Consider the following 27,692-nt stretch of genomic DNA (forward strand, 5'->3'; position numbering starts at 1 on the left):
TGAGTAGTAGTAGTAGTGTCAAGGTGATTTCAGGACTAAAATCTATTGATGTGTCTATATGCAATCCTTGTCATCATTTAGTTTGTGTTCCTTTTTGAACTGTTTCCAGCCCACTTACTGTCTTGTGCTCTGGTGCAGTATCTGTTGCTGCTATTTAATAATAAAACATTTTTAATCTTTCAGGTCCAGTTCATTGTTGTCTCATTGCACGTCACCCAGTACTACTTCATGGATCACTGTGATTACCAGTTCCCCATCTTCATCCATCTTGTGTGGATGTATGGAACATTCTTTTTTGTCCTTTTCTCCAACTTCTGGTACCAGGCTTACACAAAAGGCAGGAGGCTGCCCAAAGGCACAAAAGAAAAACAGAAAACAGCCATAAAGAATGGAAAGCTGGCAGCAGAGAATGGTGGGCACTTGCTGGAAAATGGGGAGATGATAAATGGAAAAGTGAAGACAAATTAACAGAAATAACTTTTTTATTAAAACCAATTATTGTATTTTTGTTTTTGGAAAGTCTTTTCAGGAGGGAGGGTGCAGCAAGTTATCTGGTTTTGAACTTGACAAGAATTTCATGCAGTCGATTAATTATTCTGGTACCATGTTGAAATTCAACCTGGGAAAAGCTGTCTGACTAAATGTTTTAAGGATCCTGTGTAATTAACAAATGATGGGTTTATGGTTTATCAAGTCTGGATTTTGTTTGGAATCATTGCACTTCTCTAATTGACATTGGTTACAAGGATAAGCAGATTGTGTAACATAGGAAAGGTGGGCCTCATGCCTTTGACCTAAGAGAAGGCCAGTTCAACACGGATCGGTGCTTTAGAGGCCAGTCTGTGGACTTTCTGTATCCTGAGAAGTTGAATGTGCAATTTTCTGGTCTCTGCTATCCTACCACCACCAGTGTTGCATCTAATAATTCCCCAGATCTGCAAAGAACTAAAAAAGTGTAACGGTGTTGCCTTTAACCCTTCCTCCGAAAAGCTGCAAACCATTAAATCTATAATGCTGTTGATGCTAGCCACCGTCACTGAGCAGTTGAAGGCCTTATGAGATTCCCTTTAAATGGCCCACCTGGTTGGGTCTGTCTTTTAGTAATTTATAATATCTAGTTACAAACAGAGCTTCAACCTCAGTCACCTAAGATGTAACATTATACTAATACAATTAGACATTATTATTTGCTTGTTTCTAGCAATATTGCTGTATATTTTGGGAATGAAGGAAACTACAATATTTTAAAGCTGCTAGGTGGGACAGTATTAATGTGGTCCATACAGCAGGGAGAGTACCTCTTATTGATGTTTTGTGGTTGGGTGGGGAGGGCAGTAGAAGTCAGTTTTAAATGTTACTTGCTAAATACCCTGTAGCCAGTGAGTCCCATGAGTAACCCTTTTTCCTCTTGATCTGTCATTACTGGGGACTGAATTACAAGCCAGTTGAGAGGTTAGTGCTCAACAGCATTTCTCCTCCTCTCTTCTTTCTCTTTTCCCCCCCAATAGTGAGTTCTAATTAGTCCCCAGAGAGTTCTACTGAAATGGATACTGTGGCTGTAATGAGAATGTTGTCTAATCAATATATAGTTGAGCAGCAACTTCCAATCTGTATTCATTTAGAGGAAAACACAATTTTAAATCGAGTATAGGAGCTGCTGAATTTTGAATATACCTGCTCTATTCTGAAGTCATTTTCCTTCTTTGTTTCTCTCCTCTGCCCTACTAGTCCAACCTTAAAAACTGCAGAATTAACAGGACCCAGGTTGATGTATGTACATATGGTTTCCCTTCAGTAGGTGCCAGCTGTACGTGGAAATGAGCATTGTGAAGCAACCCCTGGGCATAAACTATCAATGGCACAGCCATATCACACTCTATTTTAAAAAGTATGATGCTTAGAAAGCAGTACAGCTGTATCTTTAGTTCTTTGCAAATCTTTTCTTGTCAAAACAGATCCCCATGAGTAAAAACAGTGAAGGAAGATCTCTGGGATTATGATATTACAGGAGCAAGTTCCAATAGGAGTTCTGACTCTGAAATAAACTCTATTTCAAAACTCGAATGTTTGGTCTGATTTTCTTAATGTTTGCTGTTAGCATTATTTCTCCCTTTTTTTTTTAAATGGATTCCAAATTGAGAAGGTTTATTCCTGGTTCTGCTAAAGGGGCTCTAGCAAACTGGTAGAATAAATGTGGAGTAAAATACCATTTAAGGTGTTTTAGCTCCAGAACCTATGAGCTGTTGAGTTTGCTTGTCCATATCCAAGCACTGTTTAAATGTTGAGGGCTTCTGCCTCCACCACCCTTTTTTTTTTCAGGTGGTGAGATCCACATCCCTACAACTGAGCGGGGAGGAAAAAAAATTCTCAATTCCGCAATCTTGCCCTAAATCCATGCCCCCTGATTATAGCCCCCTCAACCTGAATAGCTCCTTCCTATCCACTTATCCTGACCCCCTCATTACATTTATTTCAATTAGGTCTCTTCTCAGCTGCCTCTATTGCAAAGGAAATGAACACAGCCCATACAGCATTTCTCCTAAATCTCCTCTGCACCCTCTCTCAATGCAATCATTTCATTTGTACAGTGCAGTCAGGAGAACTGCATGCAGTACTCCCAGCTGTGGCCTAATTAGTGTTTCAGACAGTTCCAGCATAACCTCTCAGATCTTCTATGCCTCAGCTAAAGGCAAGTATCCCACATGCCTTCACAACCACCTTTTACCCATCCAGCCACCTTGAAGGATCTGTGGACATGCTCTCAAGTCCCTCTACACTCTATGCTACCTTTTTTTTGTGTATTCCCTTGACTTGTTTGCCTTCCCCAAATGTATTACCTCACACTTCTCTGGACTGACCTCTATTTGCCACTGTTCCATTCACCTGACTAGTCCATTGATGTTTTCAGTTTACAGCTCCTTTATCAACCACATGGCCAATCTTTGTATCATCTACAAACTTCTCAATCATATGCCCAAGCAGTCCCTATTTCTCACCCAGTTGCCTCATTCACCCAAATTATTGTCCTGCTTCAGAGTACAGTTTGCTTGATATTAAAAATCTCAACCTGTAACATGAAGCTATTCTAATCACTAAAGATAAAGGGCCATTATTAAGAAAACTGTGTGCGTGTGGATCCAGTTCAACAAAAGTCTTGCACTGATCAGGATCTCCTCTTTACCCCATTAATACAGATCCTAAAGTATAAATGGCCATAGGTAGATGTTAGGCCATTTGTCTTGTGATCTGTGCAATAGAGCACAGGACAATAATAAAAGTTAAATTCTTTAGCCAACTGATGGTTACATACAATAGTATCTAAAATTGCCAAATGCTGTTAAAAGACAGTTATAAATAAAAGGAAGTGAGCTCTAACCACATTGTGTGATAGGGAGGGAAAAACAAACAAACTACACATCTGTTTATTCATGCATGGAATGTGAGCACTAGCAAGGCCAGCACTTGTTGCCCATCCTTAACTGCCCTTGAGGTGGTGAATCTCCTTGAACTGCTACAGTCCATGTGCTGCAGGTAAATGCACAATGCTGTTGAGTTCCAGGTTTTTTGATCTTGTGACAGTGAAGGAGCAATGATATAGTTCTAAGTCAGGATGGTGCATAGCTTCACAATTACAGTGCAGAAGGAGGCCATTCAGCCTACTGTGTCTGCACCAGCTCACAATGATTAATTCATTTAGTGCCATTTCCCTGCACATTATTCCTTTACAAGAAAGTCTAATTTCCTTTTGAATGCTTCAATTGAACCTACCTACACTACACTCTCAGGCAGTGCACTCCAGACCTTAACCACTCACTGTGAGAAAGATACCAGGGGAGAGCCCTGGGGACCTTGCAGGTGGTGGTGTTCCCATGTGTCTGCTGCCCTTATCCTGGGTGGTAGAGGTGGTGGGTTTGGAAGGTGCTGCAGTGCATCTAGTAGTTGGTATACTGCTGTTATTGTACACGTTCTGAATGAAGCACTTTGTCCTGGATGGTACTGAGCTGCTTGGGAGCTATACTCATCCAGGCAAGTGGAAAGTGCTCCATCACCCTTCTGACTTATGCCCTGTAGGTGGACAGGCTTTGGGGAGTCGGGTGATGAGTTCCTCATCACAGAAGTCCCAGCCTCTGATCTGCTTTTGTAGCCACAGTGGCAGGTCTAGATAAGTTTCTGGTCAATGGTAACCCCTAGAATTTTTATGATGTGGGAATTCAGTGATGGTAATGATATTAAACATCAAGGGTGATGATTAGATTCTCTCTTGTTTGAGATGGTCATGGCCTGGCCCTCGTGGCACAAATGTTACTTGCCCTTCATTAGCCCAAATCTGAATGTTGCCCAGGCATGGACTGCTTCAGTATCCGAATGCTGTGCAATCATCCCCACTTTTTGACCACCTGATAGATGAAGCAGCTGAAGATAGCCTAGGATGATTGGCCTCCACCAACCACAACCATCTTCTATTGTGGTAGGTATGACTGCAAATAGTGGAGAGTTTTCCCCAATTCCCACTGACTTCAATTTTGCTCGGGCTCCTTGATGCCATGCTCAGTCAAATGCAGCCTTGATGACCAGGGCAATCAATCAATTAGCAATTGAGTTTATTCTCGAGGCTGATTGTGATATAACACTTTGTTTTCAACTTAAAAAAATGTAAAAATATTTCACATGATGGTATGATGCAAGTCTCAGTTATGCAAAAGACATAAATTTTAGTAACCTTCTGGCCAAAACATGTAGTAGCTGACTGCTCCAATTAACAGAAGTGACAAAAATGATAATTCAATTACAGTTAACCTATCTCCATGACACCACTGGGAACATAGAGATTTAGTGATCACCAGAATTCCATGAATGAAAAGGAAAGCAATATTCTGAATAAAGGTTTTCCTGTAAGAGACTTGTCAAGGTTCAGCAGCACCAGACAACTGAATGTTACATTCAGTAACTTTGAAGTGTTACAACAGGCTTCACAATTTGCCAACAAAGTAAATTTTCATTGGCTGTCCCAGGCATTCTGAAAATGTCAATTTATGACCATGTCCCTTTTAAAGTTGATTCTTTACATGGCAGAGTAGCTCTCATTGCTTAGTTCTTATGCTTGAGACTTGCAAACACTCAACTGTAACTAGTTGAGAGCCTTGTCGGTGTTAAATTTCAATGTTTCATAGCTCATCGCTGATACGGGTGCATTGATGCAGACTTGATGTTGGTTTTTATGGTGCTTGGCATCTTACCTGCAAAAATAGAAAATATGAAACTTAAGTGAAGCAACACTTATACTTGGTAATCAAGGATCTAAATCCAGCATCCTCTAATCAACAGCCTTTTTAGTTTTCATTTATTTTGTGTTTTTACTTCAAATGTATTTTCATGTCATCGCTACCGGTGATAACTGAAGAATTCCAGACTAAATTCTGTACTGTAAGAACAGAATTTACAACCCCATCCCAACTGATAAATATACCTTCCATCTCTTTGCTATATCCCTCAAACTCTCTTCAGAAACACATTTACTGCATTTTGAAACCAATTACACTATTTGCTTCACAACTTTCCTTAATACCTCACAAGCGTATTCTCTTCAGTGTAGAAGTATTCCACCTAACCTCCATTCTTACATCTAAAAGACCTCAATTTTAAGCTTCTGATCCTTGGCATTTGAACTCTTTGCCCGGATCAACCTTGTCAATCTCATTCATAATCTTGAAAACTTCAATTACATCACCTTAAAGTGGTTACGTTTATATAGCTCCTTTCACAACTTCAGGATGTTCTAAAGTATTTTTAAGCCAATGAAGTACTTTTTGAAGCATAATCACTATTTTAATGTAAGGAAATGCATCAGCCAATTTTCACACAGGATGATCCCACAAACAGTAATAAGATATACAAGCAGGCTGCTTTAGTGATGCTAGTTAAGGAATAAATAGTGCTATGGGATCTTTTACGCCCATCTGATGGCAGGCACGGTATTAGTTTAATATCCCTGCCAAAAGATGGCACCTCTGATGGTGCAGCAATACCTCAAGTCCTACCCTGAAATGCCAATTGGGATTTTGGGCTCTTGTCTCTGCAGCAGGACCTGAACTCGTGACCTTCTGACTCAGAGGCAAGAGTACTACCACTTAGTCAAGGCTGATGCTTATGATAAGGCATTATAGGAATGAAAGTATTTATTGTTAGGCTTCACCCAGTGTTCAACCAGTAGATTTTTACAAAACTTCTGAAAAATCTTCCTCCGAAACCAATGTTAAAATTATTCATACAAAGAAGAAATGCTGGAACCACTCAGCAGGTCTGGCAGCATCTGTGGAAAGAGAAGCAGAGTTAACTCTGCTTCTCTTTCCACAGATGCTGCCAGACCTGCTGAGTGGTTCCAGCATCCGCAGTATTTTGCTTTTATTAAAATTACTCAATTTCCAGAGATGCATCATGTGCTAAACATTGAAAGCGCATCCAAATGCAAACGGGTGTGTTAAAGTGAAATTGGACTTCCCTCCACCAATTCATGAATCCCTCAAAAGCTAAATTTTGATTTGCATTACAATGGTTACACATAACAAAAATAAGTGTGGCAATTGTGAATTATACAGCTTTCCAGTTATAAAGTAGAATACTGATATAGTATTTGTTCCACTTACCTGGCTGACCTTGCTGTGGTGGAACCTGACCTGGCATTCCCTGCTGGTTAGGCCCACTTTGAATTGATACCTGTGCCATGCTTGGACCTCCCTGTAGACCAGCACCTGCTACAGATTGACCTGATGAGACTGGCCCACCTTGGGATGTTGGTCTTATTGGTTTTGACAAGCCTTTCCCAAATCCAATTGCTGCCAATAGAGCATTAGTATCTGCTGGGTTAAAGGTCTGCTTGTTCTGACGTAAAGCTAAAGAAAGAAAATTGGAAGGTTCAAACGTTGAAGTTTTTATTACCATTAGGTTTCTGTACTCTATTGTAATGATTTTGATTTTATGGTATAGCAGCCTGTATATGATGAGACATTTCAAATTTGACTCAATAGAAATAATGACAATTCTTTCTTTTTTTCTTTTTTCTTTTTAGAAAAAAAAAGAAAGAATTGTCATTATTTCTATTGAGTCAAATTTGAAATGTCTCATCATATACAGGCTGCTATACCATAAAATCAAATTTGACTCAATAGAAATAATGACAATGGTCTTATAATAAAAATACCAATCACTTGCTTGACTTTCTAATGCTTTTAGTAAATAAATTATGTTTTATTCCTCTCCTCTCCTTAACCATTCTTTGTTGAGGTTGGAGGTTAGATTGGGGGAAGGGTACACTGACAGTGGTCAATCTCCAGTGGTTGGCCCAACTGGCCATATTTCACGTACCAGCGGGTTCAATCTGCCAGGTGGTTTCTCACAGCCAAGTCTGAGCTTGTCCTCAGCCACTGTCTACACACAAGCACTTCCAGAGTGGTCAATGGTCAGAAATCAGGAATTGAACCCTGGCCCATTTTCCCCTCTTTAGCAAGAGAACATTTAATTGCAGTGTTTCCCATTGCTACTTTGGTTAAGATTGACTACCTCAACAAAGACCAGAGAGCAAATCTGGAACATTCCTTGAGTATAAGGCCCAGTGCCATACAATACATTTAATTTATTTACTCTGCGCGATCACAATATTTATAAAGCATACTAAAAGTGCCTATTGCTGCACTGCCCTTTTGTCCATATTGATATGCGTGATGCCAATATCATCACCCTCTATAAGAACAAGGGTGACTGCGGTGACTGCAACAACTACCATGGAATCTCCCTGCTCAGCATAGTGGGGAAAGTCTTCGCTCGAGTCATTTTAACAGGCTCCAGAAGCTGGCTGAGCGTGTCTACCCTGAGGCACAGTGTGGCTTTCGAGCAGAGAGATCCACCATTGACATGCTGTTCTCCCTTTGCCAACTACAGGAGAAATGCCGTGAACAACAGATGCCCCTCTACATTACTTTCATAGATCTCTTCAAAGCCTTTGACCTCGTCAGCAGACGTAGTCTCTTCAGACTACTAGCAAAGATCGGATGTCCACCAAAGCTACTAAGTATCATCCCACGTCATTCCATGACAATATGAAAGGCACAATTCAGCATAAGGGCGCCTCATCAGACCCCTTTTCTATCCTGAGTGGTGTGAAACAGGGCTGTGTTCTCACACCTACGCTGTTTGGGATCTTCTTCTCCCTGCTGCTCTCACATGTGTTCAAGTCTTCAGAAGAAGGAATTTTCCTCCACACACGATCAGATGGCAGGTTGTTCAACCTTGCCCGTTTTAGAGCGAAGACCAAAGTATGGAGGGTCCTCATCAGGGAACTCCTCTTTGCTGACGATGCTGCAGTAATATCCCACACAGAAGAGTGTCTGCAGAGACTCATCGACAGGAATGCGGCTGCCTGCAATGAATTTGGCCTAACCATCAGCCTCAAGAAAACGAACATCATGGGACAGGACGTCAGACATGCTCCATCCATCGATATTGGCGACTACGCTCTGGAAGTGGTTCAAGAGTTCACCTACCTAGGCTCAACTATCACCAGTAACCTGTCTCTCGATACAGAAATCAACAAGCGCATGGGAAAGGCGTCCGCTGCTATGTCCAGACTGGCCAAGAGAGTGTGGGAAAATGGCACACTGACACGGAACACAAAAGTCCGAGTGTATCAAACCTGTGTCCTCAGTACCTTGCTCTACGGCAGCAAGGCCTGGACAACGTATGTCAACCAAGAGCGACGTCTCAATTCATTCCATCTTCGCTACCTCCGGAGAATCCTTGGCATCAGGTGGCAGGACCGTATCTCCAACGCAGAAGTCCTCAAGGCGGTCAACATCCCCAGCCTATACACCCTACTGAGCCAGCGGCGTTTGGCCATGTGAGCCGCATGGAAGATGTCAGGATCCCAAGGACACATTGTACAAAGAACAAAGATAATTACAGCACAGGAACAGGCCCTTCGGCCCTCCAAGCCTGCGCCGATCCAGATCCTCTCTCTAAACATGTCGCCTATTTTCTAAGCTTCTGTATCTCTTTTCTTCCTGCCCATTCATGTATCTGTCTAGATACATCTTAAAAGACTCCATCGTGCCCGCATCTACCACCTCCGCTGGCAATGCGTTCCAGGTGCCCACCACCCTCTGCGTAAAGAACTTTCCACGCATATCCCCCCTAAACTTTTCCCCTTTCACTTTGAACTCGTGTCCTCTAGTAATTGAAACCCCCACTCTGGGAAAAAGCTTCTTGCTATCCACCCTGTCTATACCTCTCATGATTTTGTACACCTCAATCAGGTCCCCCCTCAACCTCCGTCTTTCTAATGAAAATAATCCTAATCTACTCAACCTCTCTTCATAGCTAGCGCCCTCCATACCAGGCAACATCCTGGTGAACCTCCTCTGCACCCTTTCCAAAGCATCCACATCCTTTTGATAATGTGGCGACCAGAACTGTACGCAGTATTCCAAATGTGGCCGAACCAAAGTCCTATACAACTGTAACATGACCTGCCAACTCTTGTACTCAATGCCCCGTCCGATGAAGGAAAGCATGCCGTATGCCTTCTTGACCACTCTATTTACCTGCGTTGCCACCTTCAGGGAACAGTGGACCTGAACACCCAAATCTCTCTGTACATCAATTTTCCCCAGGACTTTTCCATTTACAGCAAGCTCGTCACTGGTATCAGACCCACCGGTTGTCCATGTCTCCGCTTTAAAGACGTCTGCAAACGCGACATGAAGTCCTGTGACATTGATCACATGTCGTGGGAGTCAGTTGCCAGTGATTGCCAGAGCTGGCGCACAGCCATAAAGGCGGGGCTAAAGCGTGGCGCGTCGAAGAGACTAAGCTGTTGGCAGGAAAAAAGACAAAAGTGCAAGGGGAGAGACAACAGCCCCGACAACCAATTTTATCTGCAGCACCTGTGGAAGAGTCTGTCACTCTAGAATTGGCCTTTATAGCCACTCCAAGCGCTGCTTCACAAACACTGACCACCTGCAGGCGCTTACCCATTGTTTCTCGAGACAAGGAGGCCAAAGAAGAAGATACCTTACCCACTATTAGATTTGTACAAATTGGACAATGCGCTATGAATGAACTCCAAACATTAGAATCCTTATTCTAAAAGTATGGCAATTAAAATTCTAGAGCTAACATCATTTTTCAGAGATAATATATTCGTGAATATATTAGCTATTGCTGAAATTGATGGTTAAAATGGCTTATTTTATTAATTTGCTTCAGTTACCATATGCAGGCTCATTATTACTTCTCCAGATTTTCTTTTGATTGTTAAATCCTCTAAAAATTGAATCTGACTTTTAGTTTAAATTACTTCATTAAATTTTAATTCAATGTAGATGAGTTATTAAGACCATTAGTCTAATGTTAAAGTCCATAAAAGTATATTTCAAATGTGTACATGGGTTTTACCAGCAATGTACCCACTAAGCTGTGCATGTACGCAGCTGCGCTGCAATCTGGAAAGTTCACAAGTTGTTCCCTGCAAAATAACGCGAGTGTGCAAAAAAAGGTTAAAGGCTTTGCACATTGAAATTAGCAGGCCAAGCACAACAAAAACAATTTAGAGGAAACACTGGTTACCAGTCTAACTTGTAGTCACAAATGCATAAAGGCATTTTACTGTCTGTTAACAGTGAGCTTGCCTCAAATTAGCAAATAGGTACTGTCTGAGTAAACTTTGGGATTAGCCACATTAAGAGCTGTGGCAACACTGAGCTAACTACTTGGCAGATGAGTAGCTCTTTTGTAGTGCCTTGGTGGCTAGTGAACTAGTCACATTAACAGGGATGATTAGGCTTTTCTCTTGAGGGTGTTATATTTGCAAATAGACAGCATACAGAATCATTCTTGAGCAATAAAGAATCAACCCTTCTAAAATCATTAAAATAATCTCTAAAGTTATCATAATTCAGTTCAGGGATGATCGTTTATTCAACAGCTAGTAACAAGTTTCCCTCCAGAGATGCTGGGAGATATAGTAGCTCATCATTGACACAGTTTCAATGTTTCCACCATACTGGCTGCCCTCATTACCATTAACATGCAGATGGATGATTTAAAGTATTAAAATGCAGCTGAGAGACTTGGAATAAGGTATTATGTTACCAGCTGAATATTTTGATTTACTGCTATATTGTTAGGGACTGATGAGGACTTTGGGGATTTTTCAACTGCTATTATGAAAATACATAGAAACAATTACAAAGTTGTCTTTTCCTTCCCCGTTATTTCCCTTATGACAGCAAAGGATCTGCTGTGTACCTCCACTCTCAGACTCCCGCTCCTCCCGAGTGTTGTTGAGTTTGTCAAGTAGGTTGGCACACATTTTGTTCATTGACTGGACGTGTTTCTGCAGTGGGAGGAAAAAAAGCAACTTGAGAAATAATGTAGAAATGTTAATTTTCACCAGATGCCTGAATTGACTCTATAGTAACCTCTATCTTACAGTTAGCTTTGCAATGAAGAGAAAAAAGTGGGCACAACATTTGCAAAGTAGAAATAAATGGAGGTACTGAAATGAGGAGCTGAAGCAATCATCAAAAAGAAGAGTCTTGAGGAATTCTTTGTTAAAAGCAAGGTTGCAGGGGGTTGAGAACAAGAAACTGGGAACTGAGTTCTAGATGGCAGTGAATATGTGGAGTTGAGAAAGTGAGAAGAAAGCAGGGTTGAAGAGAATGCATAAGGCAAGGAAGGCAGGATATTGCAACAGGTAGCTAGATATTGCATGCTGTGGCACAAGGAGCTAGTGAATCTTGGATAGGCTTGAAATGTTGGAAGTGTGTGACTTATTGTGGGGGAGAATGTGGGCTGTGAATGCTTTGGATAAGTTGAACTATCAGATTGAGGTAGATGAGACCAGTTTAGATGGCAATTAAAAAGTCAAGCCTTGAATGATTAAGGCATGTAGTTGGGTTTCAGCAGCAGAAAGGAAGGAGCAAGCCAAAAGACTCGCAGGTTGGTAGGTAAATTGGCCATTATAAATTGTCACTAGTATAGGTAGGTGGTAGGGAAATATAGGGACAGATGGGGATGTTTGGTAGGAATATGGGATTAGTGTAGGATTAGTATAAATGGGTGGTTGATGGTCAGCACAGACTCGGTGGGCCGAAGGGCCTGTTTCAGTGCTGTATCTCTAATCTAATATAATCTAGTGGAAGAAAGCGGTTTTACTATGGTAGAAACAACGTTGTTTATTGCATCCTGCAGTAAGCAAACCTATACTCAGTTGTATAGTGTTGCTTGCTGTGGTAGTTATTGAGATAGAATCAGAGCACAGAAGGCCGTTTGGCCCATCATTTGTGCTTGCTCTTTGAAAGAGCTATTCAATTAGTCCCAATGCTTTGGTCTTTGCCCATAGCTCTGCAAATTTTTCCTTTTCAAGTATATTGTATACCCAATTCCCCTTTGCAAGTCACTATTAAATTTTCTTCCATTCAGTTCAAGATGCAGGGAATGGGTGAATGTTAAGTGAGAAATTAATTAAATATACTAAATACGAAGTTTAAATCTAGAAAAAAGAATAGTAAAAACTGCAATTGCTAGAATTCTTCCTACTTTTACATGCAGATGATCAATGAAGTTCTAGCCCTTAAATTCACCTTTTTGGCTGCTTTGGACACTTATCCTCCTCTCTAACAACTCCTCCCCTTCACAATATGACAAGTGGGGACTTTCATTTTCTCACCTTGCACTTGTGATGTTTCTCTATGGTCTTCATGTAGTTTCATTGATCATATTGGATATTATCACCTCAACTGCCTGTCATTTCTTCAGGTGGCCAGCTGTCATTTCCTGCTTCTACCTGGATTTGTTTTGATTACAAGCAAACTAATATCTCTAAACACAAATGAAACCATACCTGAGCTACATCAGGTGCCAGGCGTGCTGCCTCTGCACTCAGTTGCTTCTCCTGTTCTTCTACCTCTGGGTCTGGTTTAGTCCGGAGATGATCTGGAACCACCTCATGACTAAAAACAGGAACTCGACCCTCTGTTAACTTCTAAGAAAAAAAAGGCAATGAATCAGAAAACAAGGTCATAGATGTTGAAGCACTTCTGACACCTCCTTCAGTTCCCACAGATAAAAGATGTAATTTTATTTTAAAATTCAATTACTTCTCTCCAACCAGGCATCTGAACTGCTATCCTGCTACCTGTGTAATGTAACCTCCTCATCTCCCTATTATGCCCCATCCAAATGTTAATTTGTTCAAGGGCATAATTTTGGGTTTTCAGCCTATGGTCTGTTTTTCAAAGAGCACTCAACTGCCCCATCTTGAATTAACATAAAGAAAAAACTCACATTTATAATCACACTTTTCTCAGCCTCAAGATGTCATACATTGCTTTACAGCCAATAATTGTTTTTAAATTTTGGTCACTTGTTTTGTTGGCAAATATGGCAGCCAATTTTCATACCGCAAGGTCCCACAAATACAACGTGATGAATGACTAGTCTTAGCCAGTACATTGAGAGAAATTCCCTTGTCTTCTTTGAACAGTGTCATGGAATTTTTTATATTGACCTGAGCAGGCAATAGGGGCTTACCATTTCATCTGGAAGATGGCATCCCTGACCATGCAGCACTCCCTCAGCATGGATTGCCAGTCTAGATTAAATGCTCAAATCTTAGACTGAGCCTTGAATGGGCGACTTTCTGACTCAGAGGTTGACTGAACTAAACTCGCACATAATTCGTCAACTCCCTTTGAAGGGGAAGAAACAGCAATCAGCAGTGCAAAATTTTGTAGCCTTCACAGCTCTTTGCCTATCTGGAGTTTTGTTTTTAGTAAGTCTAATAATGCACTGCCAGATGAAAATGTCTTTCCTATGTTGTTTTAAGTCAATAAATGTTATGTGTGAAAGTGGCCAGGTGATAAGTTTCCAAATCAACCTACTAAAGGTGCAGATTCTAACATGGGAAAAGAGCTAAGATTTCCCGATAACTTCACTGGCAATACAATAGGACTTTTCCAAACTGTGATCTAATATTATGGAATCTGTGCTATGGTTGCTACAAATGCTTTGTAAACGCTACAAAGGAATTAGGGTAAAAGACACCATGATCTTTCAGTGTTCAGCAGTTCTAATGGGATAGAAACAGATGGCTGGACTTAATAAGCATTTGACTTCACATTACAGCAGGAATTTTTGTACATTATAAAAGCAATTTTTATGTCTTACAACAAGGATTTACATGAAGAACTGGGAGACCAGGTAGCTCTTCATAATGGCCACTAACATTTCTGTGGTTCTGCTCAAGCACAGGAACATGTGCCAAGGTACTTTGCATCAAGGGGGAACATGGTGGACTTTAAGTAGCTGTTCTAGATATATTTAGTTTTAGAGATACAGCACTGAAACAGGCCCTTCGGCCCACCGAGTCTGTGCCGACCATCAACTACCCATTTATACTAATCCTACACTAATTCCATATTCCTACTACATCCCCACCTGTCCCTATATTTCCCTACCACCTACCTATACTAGGGGCAATTGCTAATGGCCAATTTACCTATCAACCTGCAAGTCTTTGGCATGTGGGAGGAAACCGGAGCACCCGGAGGAAACCCACGCAGACACAGGGAGAACTTGCAAACTCCACACAGACAGTACCCAGGATTGAACCCGGGTCGCTGGAGCTGTGAGGCTGCGGTGCTAACCACTGCGCCGCCGAGGAGGAGTTCCTCCTCCTGTACTATAAATACTACTTATAATGTTTACTGTTCACTTGATATTTCCATCTTTCAAGACTGAAGATATAATCTTATATAATTTATAGAAAGCACTTTACTACAATCAGAATGCATCATCAGACCTGGGCTGTATAAGCGTGCAAGGCTAAAAGCTAAAGACATAAATTTCAAATGTAGTCATTTATAGAAGTTCAGGATGATTGAACGGGAAAACCTATAAAGCTAATCTTATGGCGCCTGCATACTCCGGTAGTGAATTAATGGTGCACATTCTCAATTTTGCTTATGTCAGATTGTCACCAGCAAACACTCCCCAACACCCCCACCCCTGTAACATCTTGAGATCCTAGCAGAATCAAATCTCTCCTTTCATGTTTGAAGCTGGATAAGCCAAAGTTACTGCTGTGAATACAAATAAGAATAGAGTTTCACTCGTCATTAGTCCATCCAACTGTTCCATTTCCGAATCTGTTAGGTTAATTGTATAATTGTTAATTGCGGCACAGTGGTTAGCACCACAGCCTCACAGCTCCAGCGACCTGGGTTCTATTCTGGGTACTGCCTGTGCGGAGTTTGCAAGTTCTCCCTGTGACCACGTGGGTTTCCGCCGGGTGCTCTGGTTTCCTCCCACAGCCAAAGACTTGCAGGTTGATAGGTAAATTGGCCATTGTAAATTGCCCCTAGTGTAACTAGGTGGTAGGGGATTTGAGGGGATGTGGTAGGAATATGGGATTAATGCAGGATTAGTATAAATGGGTGGTGATGGTCAGCACAGACTCGGTGGGCCGAAGGGCCTGTTTCAGTGCTATATCTCTAAATAAATAAATAGTGTTTAATTGTATGCAGGTGGTGGGTATTAACTGGGGATTCATTTGTGCTCCTATAAATAGGAACAGACAAACTGGTGGTTGGGTTAGAAGGTGCATGTTTGTAATTTGTATCTTTGTAATAAAAGCGTGAAAAGATGGCCTCCAGTTCTATGCTTCACTACCAGGCTTTCCGGAATATAAGACACTATATATTGCTTTATTCTCATAGTCTTCCTCTATACTGCTTCTTTTTTAAACGGAGTACACAACCCTTCCTGAAAAACAGCTGTTCAACATTAAAGTGTGCTGCTGATGAAAGGTCAGTGACCTGAAATGTTAACTCTGCTTTTCTCTACACAGAAGCTGCCAGACCTACTGGGTTTTTCCAACATTTTCTGTTTTTAATATAATAGACTGAACTGGATGCATAACCTACCATTAATTCATCATCACGGTCAGGAGAAAGCAGCAATGGAATGATGACCTGATTTCTTAGGAGTGGTGTTTTATCATTTTTCAGGAGCTTGTTCAAGGTGTTCAGTTGCCCGGATACCAGGGCGAAGTTATCCAATACTGAAGGCCTGGAAGTGGATGCTCACAGGTTAGACAAAGGCAGGAGATTACACAGCAGATAGGAAACAGCAGAAATAAAAACAAAAATTGCTGGAGGGACAGCAGGTCCATCAGAATCTGAAGAGAGCAAACCTACGTTAAAGTTTTGGGGTAAACCAATCGTAAGAACTAGAAACAAGAAATTAAGGATCCAGATAGCAAGGATGATAAATGGAATAAGTTTTTTTTGGGCTTGATCTCAGCCTAAGACTAATGGACCGAAACATTTTTCTCTCTATTTCCTTTCGGCACTCTGAAGTAAAATAAGCTCCTAACACCTCTTTATAGGATGGAACACGATGAAGAGAGACGGAAAGACAAAAGGTAAATGTCAAAAGTCAAGCATGTAGATTCTTGTAGAGAAATACAAAAAGTGGTTAGCTTATTGAATATGCTAATAAGGGGCCACACACCTACTTTAGGGCCCAAATTGGTTTACAAGAAAAAAGACTTGCATTTAGATAGTGCCTTTCACGACCATCGGACATCTCAAAGCGCTTCACAGTCAATGAAGTACTTTTGAAGTGTAGTCACTGTTATAATGTAGCAAATACGGCAGCCAATTTGTACACAGCAAGCTCCCACAAACAGTAATGGGATAATGACCAGATAATCTGTTTTTTGTGATGTTGATTGAGGAATATTGGCCAGGACACTGGGGATAACTCCTCTGCTCCTCTTCGAAGTAGTGCCATGGGATTTTTTACATCTGCTTCAGTTTAATGTCTCATTCGAAAGACAGCACTTCCCTCAATACTGCACTGGAGTGCCAGCCTTGATTTTTGTGTTCAAGTCCTGGAATGGGGCTTGAACCCAGAACCGTCTAACTCAGAGGCGAATGTGCTACCAACAGAGCCACAGCTGGCACACAATGAATGCAGCAGGTGTTGGGTCTGCTCCTTCCAGGATTTCCAGGTTGATACGTGACCTAACCATAAAGGTTGTAGGCCATCACAAAAAAGGTAAGTCTAAAGAAACAAAAATACTTATCTGAATGTGCAGCTGAAAAGAGCAGGTCACTGCTGCACTTAGTTTACCCCACCTCCAGACTCACCTCAGGTAAACACTAATCAATTTTGCTAGCCCTATGCAACAGGTGAGCTGCATATGAGATGGCAACTCACCAGTAATAAACAATAAGGCCGGATGACCAATTTCTCCTGGTCCTACCACTGGCCTCGTTATGTTTTATCCAATTTTAGATTAACATGTTCAATGCAATATAAAGTTCCCTCTAAATTTCTCTAACAAGTGCTATCAGAGCAAGTGTGGCTTGGCTCAAGTGCTGGATAAAGCTATAAAAAAAGCTGTAACCTCAGTCTCTGAAGCTTTCTATTGCACTATTTCGGCATTTCTGTTTATCACACCAACCACCCCCGAACTTCAATCAAATCACCTATTTGTGGAGTTGCGTGAAGTTTTGCAACCTGGACTTAATAAAAACTGAGATAATATAAAGCTCATTTTACTTCAGGCGATAATGGAGTCTTTCAGTCCATCAGTCTTGGGCTGGACTCCAACCCAGGTACCAGAGATGAAAGACTATCATTCTACGGGGCTGTATCATCCTTACATTCTGAATGATTTTGAATGTACATGTTTCATGAAAAATAACTGCAAACACGCTATAGTGTATTCTTATGATACATTGTGAAAAGAAATTTGAATTCGCTAGACACATGATAGTAAAAAATTTAGACTGAACTAATCGAGGCAATACCACTGAAATAAGAATGCATTGTATTAAGAAAACAATGCATTTAAGTAGTTTTGTCACTATTAGATGTGTACCCAATGTCCTGACTTGTGGTGTGTGAGTCTAGCTGTAACACGCTGGGGTTGAAAGCCCTCTGTGGTATTTTAACACACCAGTCATTGTAATGTGCATCAAACTCATGTGTGCACTGTTTTTAAAAGTTAACCCATTGAGGAATTTCAGCCCCCATAGGCAGCAGTGCTTTGTCCTCTTTCTGCCAGCCTAGTGACTTCATTATGTTAAGTATTCTCAGCATAACTGGTTCAAAATGTAACAACTCATACACACAATTCTATTTTAGCAGTAACTCCACCAACATCAGCAGTCAATACAGCTCCCACACACCCTTACGTACAGGTGTGATCCTATAGCACAGGCAATTGCACAGCATAGTAGAGGGAAGGAAGCATTTTATTTCCAAGTGGGACATCTTACCAGTTCATTCGTTCAAATTCATTCTCTAATTTGAGGATGAAAGCTGCCAAAGAGCTTTTCAGATCGGCCACCCGGCTGATAATTGCATCCACAGATGTCTCCAACTGCTTTTCTTCTTGTGGCTATGGAAAGTTACCATTGAATTTTTAATAAGATATAGCATTTTTACAAAATAATTCACTCCATGAGCAGCACTTCCTCCAGTTACACTGATGACTGTCAAGCAATCTGCAGGAAGTGTGCTCAAAGCATGAAATTGGAACCATTTGATTCATGAAAAATCATAATAGGTAAGGGTGTTCAGGAAATAGCAGAAAAAGGCATGTATTAAACAGTTTTTTTGCCAAATTCCTTCCCTCTTTCTCTCCTGAAAATGTTAGCTCATTCTTGGATATGACTCCATAAGTGTTGCTTGCCTTTTGGTGTCTTATGTGAGTACCCCTACTTCACTTACAAATGTTTAGACAGTGAGTGCTGGCAAGCTCTTTGACTGTGGGGGCACTAAGCGCAACCCTGTCCTCACTCTATATCCACATATATTTTCCAACATGAGTTATTGGATTGTGATAAGAATTGGGAACCGTGGCTGATATTCTCTCCCTAAGCCCACAAGTTATTAGTACCAATAATGGCAACCGCCAGCTTGATTAACAGAGGACAAAACCGGAATTAAACCTGGACGTTTAAGTCAGTATCAATCCGTTCCACAATGTCTTTGCAAACTGACCCAATGGGAAGTCACTGAATTCTTTTTAATGCTAACACTGTTCTAAATAACATATGATCCGCTACTAGCTTCAATACTATCTATCTGAGCCTTTTATACTGTGATTTTAAGGTCAAACAAGGCAACGGAATACACAATTAATGGGAGAATACTGAGAAGCGTAGAGGAAGTGAGGGAACTTGGAGTGAATGTTCACAGATCCCTGAACATAGCAGTACAGGTCGATAAAGTGATCAAGAAGGCAGATGGAATCCTTTCCTTTATTAGCCGAGGTATAGAATATAAGAGCAGGGAGGTTATGCTGGAACTGAATAAATCATTGGTTAGGCCATAACTTGAGTACTGTGTGCAGTTCTGGTCACCTCAGTACAGAAAGGATGTAATTGCACTAGAGAGGGTACAGAGGAGATTTACGAAGATGTTGGCGGGACTGGAAAAATGCAAGGATGAGGAAAGATTGGATAGGCTGGGGTTGTTCTCTTTGGAACAGAGAAGGCTGAGGGGAGATCTGATTGAAATGTACAAAATTGTGAGGGGCCTAGATAGAGTGGGTGTGAAGGGCCTATTTACCTTAACAGAGAGGTCAGTGACTAAGGGGGGTATAGATTTAAAGTGATTGGTAGAAAGTTTAGAGGGGGGATGAGGAAAAATATTTTCACCCAGAGGATGGGGGTTTGGAACTCACTGCCTGAAAGGGTAGTAGAGGCAGAAACCCTCAATCATTTAAAAGGCGTCTGGATGTGCATCTCAAGTGCCGTAACCTGCAAGGCAACAGACAAAATGCTGGAAGATGGGATTCGACTCAGTGGCTCATTTTTCAGCTGGCACAGACATGATGAGTCAAGTGGCCTCTTTTTGTGCCGTAAACTTTCTATGATTTCTATAAAAGCTGATACCTGAAATGCAGCCCAGACTTGCCACAAAGTGATTTGAAGAACAAGATGCACTTCAGTGATAGGTCATAGAGAGATACAGCACCAAAACAGGCCCTTCGGCCCAACGAGTCCGCGCCGACCAGCAACCACCCATTTATACTAATCCTACATTAATCCCATATTCCCTACCACATCCCCACCGTCCCTCAATTCTCCTACCACCAGCCTACACTAGGGGCAATTTTTACAACGGCCAATTTACCTATCAACCCGCAAGTCTTTGGCATGTGGGAGGAAACCGGAGCACCCGGAGGAAACCCACGCAGTCACAGGGAGAACTTGCAAATCCGCACAGGTAGTACCCAGAACCGAACCCGGGTCGCTGGAGCTGTGAGGCTGCGGTGCTAACCACTGTGCCACTCTGCTACCCGTAGTCTTGGTAGTTGGTGCCCATAGAAGTATCTAAACATTGAATCCAGGTGCAACATTTCATCCCTTATTTCCAACACTTCCAGAAACATCACCATGCCAATACCATCCAATAGTTTTCCATTCTGACCTTGTATGTAGCACTATTGATGCTCTTGTTCACTCTCAGATACACTGCTTCCTTTAAGTGTGTCCAACACAACTGATGATACTTTCTGTTGTTCCTTCTATAACTTTTATAGTTCCTTAACCCACAAAGAATCTAAACACCTACAACTTCATTGATTCCTGCTTTGGCTCCTAAAGACACTGCTGTATAGTGAGGCTCACTTCACTGCCAGACTCTAATTGTATTAAAACCCTTGGGTATAACAATCCATGAAAATTACACACAATATAAACCACTGAAGGCAATTACTTTATATGCCACTAATAATGACAATAAGTTCGTTCATACTCCCTGGTCAAGTTTCGGAAAAAATTGTTTAAGTTTGTGAAACTAGCTGAATTTCACTAACAAGGAAACAATGTTATGTTGAAATGAATCAATTTCACAGTTCATTCCCAACATTTACGCTTACAGCATTTAACATGATTTCTATAAAACTGGTGCCAGCTGTGGCTCAGTTGGTAACATTCTCACTTCTGAGTCAAGAAGTTGTGGGTTCAAGTCCCACTCTAGTGCAGTACTGAGGGAGTGCCATACTGTTGGAAATGGTGACTTTCGGATGAGACATTAAACCAAAGCCCTGTCTGCGCACTCAGTTCGATGTAAAAGACACCATTAAAAAGTGCTGAGGAGTTCTCCCTGATGTCCTGGCCAATATTTATCCCTCAATTAACAACAGTGAAACAGGTTATCTGGTCAGTATCGCACTGCTGCCTGTCCTGTGCAAATTCGCTGCCGCGTTTCCTACAACAGGGTTACACTTCATTTCTCTTATTTCTGATTTGTAGCTTTGACAGCTGCATTCTAGAGGCATTAGTTAGGTGAGCAGGGAGGTGCTTATCGATATTACAGAGTCACCAGCAGCAGTGGACTTGGGTGGAGACTGACCTCAATGATCGAGAAGTTAAAGCCGAGGAGAGAGCCTCCAATGAAATCTCAAACAACTAAAGCAACATCTGCAAAACAGCTATAGTGATGTCCCAAGCAGGGAAGGAACCAATTGGTGAGTAGCTGGTAAATTTTTTTAGAAAATAGTCTAGAAAGTAAGGGCATGGCAGGAAACCTCAGTCACGTGGAATGCACATTCCATACCATGTGGGAAACCCTGGAAGCTTGCTGTGGCCTGAATGACATGTGCAGGTGTTGCCAGCTAAAGCTCCGGGTTTTGGGGCTTGATGGTGGCTGGCGTCATTGTGGGGCATGAGAGCTTCGTGGACAGCATGTTTCTGAGGTGGTCAAGCTGCAGCTTAAAACTGCGCAGGCAAGAGAGGGAATGAGTGATCGCCAGAAGGACAAGGAGGACCAGCCAGACAGGGCAGAGATCCCATGAGTGCATCTTGCTCTACAACTCCTATTCCTGGGTGTCCTCGTCAATAGGTCACTGAAAGCTAACATGCAGGTGCAGCAAGCAATTAGAAAGGTTAATGATATGTTAGCCTTTATCACAATAGAATGAGTACAGAAGTAGTGAAGTCTTGCTTCAACTGTACAGAACCTTGGTTAGACTGCACCTGGAGTACTGTGCGCAGTTTTGGTCCCCTTACTTGAGGAAGGATATTATTGCCATAGAGGGAGTGCAATGAAGGTTCACCAGACTTGTTCCCGGGATGGCGGGACTGTCCTATAAAGAGAGATTGGTGAAACTGGGCCTGTATTCTCTAGAGTTTCGAAGAATGAGAGGTGATCTCATTGAAACCTCCAAAATACTTAAAGGGATAGACAGGGTAGATGCAGGTAAGATATTTCCCTTGGTTGGGGAGTCTAGAATCAGGAGACACAATTTAAAAATAAGGGGGAAGTCACTTAGGACAAAGATGAGGAGAAATTTCTTTAGAGGGTTGTGAATCTTTGGAATTCTCTACCCCAGAGGGCTGTGGAAGCTCAGTCATTCAGTATGCTTAAAGTAGAGATTGACAGATTTCTAAATACAAATGACATAAAGGGAATATGGGGATAGTGTGGGGAAAAGGCATTGAAGTGGATGATCAGCCATGATTGTATTGAATGGTAAAGCAAGCTCGATGGGCTGAATGGCCTACTCCTGCTCGTATGTTCCTGTTCAGTTCTGAATACCAGTGAGAATGATGATTCAGTTGGAGAGTGCAGGCAGAACCAAGTCCACAGCACTGTGGGTGGTTTAGCTACACAGGAGTTGGTTGGGGGGGGGGGGGGGGGGGGGGGGGGGTGAAAAGAGGAGGAAGAGTAGAACAGCAATAATGGTAGGAGCTTCGATAGTGAGGGAACAGACAGGCACTTCTGCTGCCAAAGACGTGACACCAGGATAGTGTGTTGCCTCCCTGGTGCCAGAATCAAGGATGTCACTAAGTGGTTGCAGGACATTCTGAGAGGGGAGGATGAACAGCCAGAGGTTGTAGTCCATATCGGCACTAATGACATAGGCAGAAGGAGGGATAAGGTCCTGAAGGCAGACTTTAGGAGACAGATTGAAAAGCAGGATTTCAAAAGTAGTAATCTCCGATTACTCCCAGTGCCACATGCTAGTTAGTGCAGAAATAGGAAGATAGAGCTAATGAATGTGTGGCTGGAGAGATGGTGCAGGAGGGAGGGTTTTAGATTCCTGAGGCATTGGGACCACATCTTGGGAGGTGGGACCTGTACAAGCCAGATTGGCTGAACCTCAACAAGATCGGGACAAATATCCTCACAGGGAGTTTTGCTTGCTGTTGGGAAGGGTTTAAACTAGCTTGGCAGGGGAATGGAAACCTGAGAGTGGATTCAGAAGGGAGAGAAGAAAAGCTGGAAATGGAAGGCAGAAAATTAGTAAGCATGTTGGAAGGCAGAAGAAACAAAGGCTAGAAATTAGACAACAAGGGAGTTTGGGCAGTGCTAAATGGTATTTACTTCAATGTAAGAAGTCTAGGGAATAAGGCAGATGAGCTGAGAGCACAGATTGACACGTGGGAATACTATAGTGTAGCTATTACTGAGAAATGGCTGAAAGAAGAGCAAGAACGGCAGTTCAACATTCCTGGTTACAGTGTTTACAGATGAGATAGAGAGGGGGATAAAACAGGGGGGAGGTTGCAATATTGATTAAAGAAAAAAATTATAGCTGTGAGAAGGGATGATATGGTAGGATCATCAAATGAGGCCATATGGGTTGAACTGAAGAACAAAAAAGGTACAATCACACTATTGTGAGGGTACTGTACATCACCAAACAGTCAGATGGAGATAGAAGAGCAAAGATGTAAGCAAATCTCTGAGAAGTGCAAAAATAGGACAGTCATAGCATTTCAACTACCCTAATACTAACTGGGGTAGAATTAGTGTGAAAGGCAGAGGGAGCAGAATTCTTAAAATGCATCCAAGAGAACTTTTTTTTAGGTTGTACATAGCAAGCCCAACATGAGAAGGGGTGGTTCTGGGTAGTTTTAGGGAATGAAGCTGGGCAGGTGGAAGGTGCATCAGTTAGGGAGCACGTTGGTAGAAGTGATCACAATTCAGTTAGATTTGGATAGTTATGCAAAATATCAAAGTTAGACCAGGAATAAAAGTTCTCAATTGGGGAAAAGCTAGTTTTACTAAGCTGAGATGTGATTTAGTTAAAGTGGACTGGAAACAGCTACTTGAAGGTAAATCAGTGGCAGATCAGTGGGAGGCATTCAAGGATAGTCAGGGTTCAGAGCAAGTATGTTCTCTTAAAGAAAAGGGTGGAACTGACAAATCCAGAGGCTTAAAGGACAGGATAAAGAAAAAAAAGGGAAGCTTATAACAGATACCGAGGGCTCAGCACTACAGATAATAAAAAGTGTAGGCGTGAAATTAAAAAGGAAATTAGGAAAACAAAGAGAGGGCATGAAAAGATATTGACAAGTAAAATCAAGGAAAACTCAAAGATTTTTATAAATACATGAAGAGCAAGAGGATAACAAAAGATTTTGCTTTCATAAAAGGGAGGGACAATACAGACATTGCAATCATGGAGAAGAATGGTGAAATATTAGATGAAATTAACATAGTAAGAGAGGAAGTATTAAGAGGTTTAACATCTTTGAAAGTGGATAAATCTCCAGGCCTGGACAAAATGCATCCTAGGCTGTTAAGGGAAGCAAGAGAGGGAACAGTGGAGGCTCCGACCATCATTTCCAATCCTCTCTGGCTACAGGTGTGGTGCCACAGGATTGGAGGGCAGCTAATGTTGTACCATTCTCCCAAAAAGGGAGAAAGGGATAAACTGAGTAATTACAGGTCAGTCAGCCTTACCTTGGCAGTGGGACAATTATTGAAAAAAAGTCTGAGACACTGGATAAATCTTCATTTAGGAAGACATGGATTCATCATAGACAGTCAGCATGAATATTTTTCAAGGAAGGTCATGTTTGATTAACATGATTGAATTTTTAAGAGGAAATATCAAGGACGGACCATGAGGCTGGTGCATTTGATGCAGTCTATGTGGATTTTAGCAAGGCTTTTGATAGGTCCTACATGGGAGACTGGTCACGAAAGTAAAAGTGCATGGGATCCAAGGCAAAGTGGCAAGTTGGATTCAAAAATGACTCAGAGGCAGGAAGCAAAGGGTAATGGTTGATGGGTGTTTTCGTGACTGGAAGGCTGTTTTCAGTGGGGTTCTGCAGGACTCAGTATTCTTAGGACTCTTGCTTTTTGTGGTATTTATCAATGATTTAGACTTGAATGTTGGGGGTATGATTAAGAAGTTTTCAATGATACAAAAATTGGCTGTGTGGTTGATAATGAAGAAGAAAGCTGTAGGTGCAGGAAGATATCAATGGACTCGACAGGTGGGCAGAAGTAGCAAACGGAGATCAATCGGAGAAATGTGAGGTAATGCACTTGGAGGAAGCTAACAAGGCAAGAAAATACACAATAAATGCTAGGATGCCAAGAGGTGAAGAATAACGGAGGGACCTTGAAGTGCATATCTACAGATCACTGAAGTTGGCTGGACAGGTAGATAAGGTGGTCAAGTAGGCATATAGGATACTAGGCTTTATTAGTTGAGGCATAGAATACAAGAGCTGTAAGGTTATACTTTCTTTTTGTCTTTTGGGCCTCCTTATCTCGAGAGACAATGGATACGCGCCTGGAGGTGGTCAGTGGTTTGTGAAGCAGCGCCTGGAGTGGCTATAAAGGCCAATTCTGGAGTGACAGGCTCTTCCACAGGTGCTGCAGAGAAATTTGTTTGTTGGGGCTGTTGCACAGTTGGCTCTCCCCTTGCGCCTCTGTCTTTTTTCCTGCCAACTACTAAGTCTCTTCGACTCGCCACAATTTAGCCCTGTCTTTATGGCTGCCCGCCAGCTCTGGCGAATGCTGGCAACTGACTCCCACGACTTGTGATCAATGTCACACGATTTCATGTCGTTATACTAGAACGATTTCATGTCGTTATACTAGAACTATATAAAACACTGGTTAGGCCACAGGTGGAGAACTGCAAGCAGTTCTAGTCATTGTACTATAGCAAAGATGTGATTTCACTAGAGAGGGTACAGAGATTTACGAGGATGTTGCCTGGACTGGAGAATTTTATGAGGAAAGTTTGATAGGCTAGGGTATTTTCCATGGAACAGAGCAGGCTGATGGGAGACCTAATTGAAGTGTATAAAATGATAATCCAGAGGCTTAAAGGAGAGGATAAAGAAAAAAAGGGAAGCTTATAACAGACACCGTGGGCTCAGCACTGCAGACGAGAATAAAAAGTGTAGGGATCTGTAGATATGCACTCCAAGGTCCCTCTGTTCCTCTTCACTTTTCGGCATTTATTGTGTATTCTCACATTTCTCCAGATTGAACTCCGTTTGCTACTTCTACCCACCTGTCAAGTCCATTGATATCTTCCTGTACCTACAGCTTTCTAGGCTGAGGGGAGGCCTAATTGGTGTATAAAATGATAAGGGGTCCAGATAGAGCCTTCCAAAGGGGTCCATAACTAAGGGCGTGGATTTAGGGTATGAAGTAGGAGGTTCAGAAGGGATTCGAGGAAAACTCTTTTCACTCACAGGCTGGTGGGGATCTGGAACTCACTACTTGAAAGAGTAGTAGAGGCAGAAACCCTCATGGCATTTAAAAAGTCTTCAGATTGAAGTGCCATAACCCTCAAGGCTTTAGACCAAGAGCTGGAAAGTGGGATTAGGCTGGATGGCTCCTTGCTGGCCCGCACGGACACGATGGGCTGAATGCCTTCCTTCTGTGCTGTAAATCTCTATAATTCCATGATCCTGCATATTTTCCTTTTTCCATAAAGTGCTGTAAAAGCACTTTGGAGCGTCCCGAGGGAGTGAAAAGATGCTGCGCAAATGCAAGTGCTTTTTCCCTTATACAAAAAAGACTTGCATTTATATGTAGCCCCTTTCCACTCACTCAGAATCTCCCAAAGCGCGTTTGTAGTATTTTCTGAGAAAAGCAAAATACTACGGATATTGGGAATCGGAAATAAAGAGAGAAATGTGGTGTAGTCGCTATTGTAACATCGAAAACGCGGCAGCCAAGTTGCGCACAGCAAGATGTGACAATGTCACAACGACGTAGAACTGAAAGTTTCTGATTTATAGTCAGATGGACTGTTTATAAAACCGAAAACAAGGCTGAAAGTCGTCTCAGTGATTCCCCGGGAGGGTGGTTTTAACACTAACTCCGCTCTCTCTGTCTCCACCTCCTTACCTGCATCTCAGCCACAGCTGTGTCTCCCCGCTTCCGGTTCCGGGTGGTCGGGGGTCGGAGGTCAGGCAGCCGGAGGGGGCGGGGCGATGAGCAGATACCGAAACCGGTGACTCTCATCGATAGGCAGCGGGCGGAGGGCCGGCGGGCATGAGAGCGGGCACCGAGCATGTCCGGAGGAGAGAGAGACTCCGAGGTAAATAGAGGCCGAGCTGGGCCTGTCAGCCTGTAATCTGTGAGTGTGCAGGGTGGGAGAAGAGAGGGACCTGAAATAAAAACAGAAAGTGCTGGAAATGCCCGGGTCCATGGACACCAAGGTCTGGGCACCGTGTCCACTCTGTAACCTGGCCACACACAGACTCAGCTCTGCACACTGCTCTTATTGAACCTTTAATGCTTACAAGACCCATCATCTACCCCTGAATTTGGGAGAAGAAAAGTCCAGTAAATTAGGTGCAGCTGATAAATATGTGCTTTTTGGGATCAAAATTACAATACGCTGTTTG

At 42.2% G+C, this 27,692-nt stretch overlaps 3 protein-coding genes across 8 annotated transcripts in view; 2 read left to right on the plus strand and 1 right to left on the minus strand.

Moving 5' to 3' along the window:
- Positions 1-2,058, plus strand: part of LOC137372731 (very long chain fatty acid elongase 1-like) — an 89,210-nt gene extending 87,152 nt beyond the window's left edge. For all 5 annotated transcript variants that reach the window (XM_068036899.1, XM_068036894.1, XM_068036896.1 and 2 more), the window contains one exon: positions 184-2,058. In XM_068036899.1, the coding sequence (XP_067893000.1) occupies positions 184-468 (285 nt within the window). In that variant the 3' untranslated portion in view covers positions 469-2,058. The remainder of the gene's footprint in view (positions 1-183) is intronic.
- med8 (mediator complex subunit 8) lies at positions 370-27,378 on the minus strand. 2 transcript variants are annotated; one of them, XM_068036892.1, is made up of 7 exons: positions 27,190-27,378; positions 18,345-18,466; positions 15,978-16,122; positions 12,896-13,036; positions 11,299-11,386; positions 6,645-6,890; positions 370-5,237 (listed from the first exon to the last, which is right to left on the minus strand). In XM_068036892.1, exons 1-7 carry the CDS (start codon positions 27,355-27,357, stop codon positions 5,173-5,175), a joined length of 975 nt encoding a protein of 324 aa, XP_067892993.1. In that variant the 5' UTR covers positions 27,358-27,378; the 3' UTR covers positions 370-5,172. The 2 variants fall into 2 exon arrangements, with proteins under 2 accessions (XP_067892993.1, XP_067892994.1); XM_068036893.1 differs by lacking the exon at positions 18,345-18,466 and having other exon boundaries at positions 27,190-27,250.
- LOC137372732 (KICSTOR complex protein SZT2-like) overlaps positions 27,268-27,692 on the plus strand; it is a 284,408-nt gene continuing 283,983 nt past the window's right edge. The window contains exon 1 of the mRNA XM_068036900.1: positions 27,268-27,382. Coding sequence (XP_067893001.1) covers positions 27,356-27,382 — 27 coding nt within the window. The 5' untranslated portion in view covers positions 27,268-27,355. The remainder of the gene's footprint in view (positions 27,383-27,692) is intronic.

This window comes from Heterodontus francisci, chromosome 8 (genome assembly GCF_036365525.1).
Source record: "Heterodontus francisci isolate sHetFra1 chromosome 8, sHetFra1.hap1, whole genome shotgun sequence".
NCBI classification, from domain to species: Eukaryota; Metazoa; Chordata; class Chondrichthyes; order Heterodontiformes; family Heterodontidae; genus Heterodontus; species Heterodontus francisci.

Bases quoted from the DNA above. Each gene is read 5' to 3' on its own strand.
- med8 (XM_068036892.1), bottom strand. From the start codon at position 27,357: ATGCTCGGTGCCCGCTCTCATGCCCGCCGGCCCTCCGCCCGCTGCCTA. The intron at 11,387-12,895 runs GTATGGTTTCAT...CTCCCACTGCAG, and splicing joins TGGCACCTGATGTAGCTCAG to AAACACGTCCAGTCAATGAA. The intron at 5,238-6,644 runs GTAAGTGGAACA...CTATTTTTGCAG, and splicing joins ACCACAGCAAGGTCAGCCAG to GTAAGATGCCAAGCACCATA.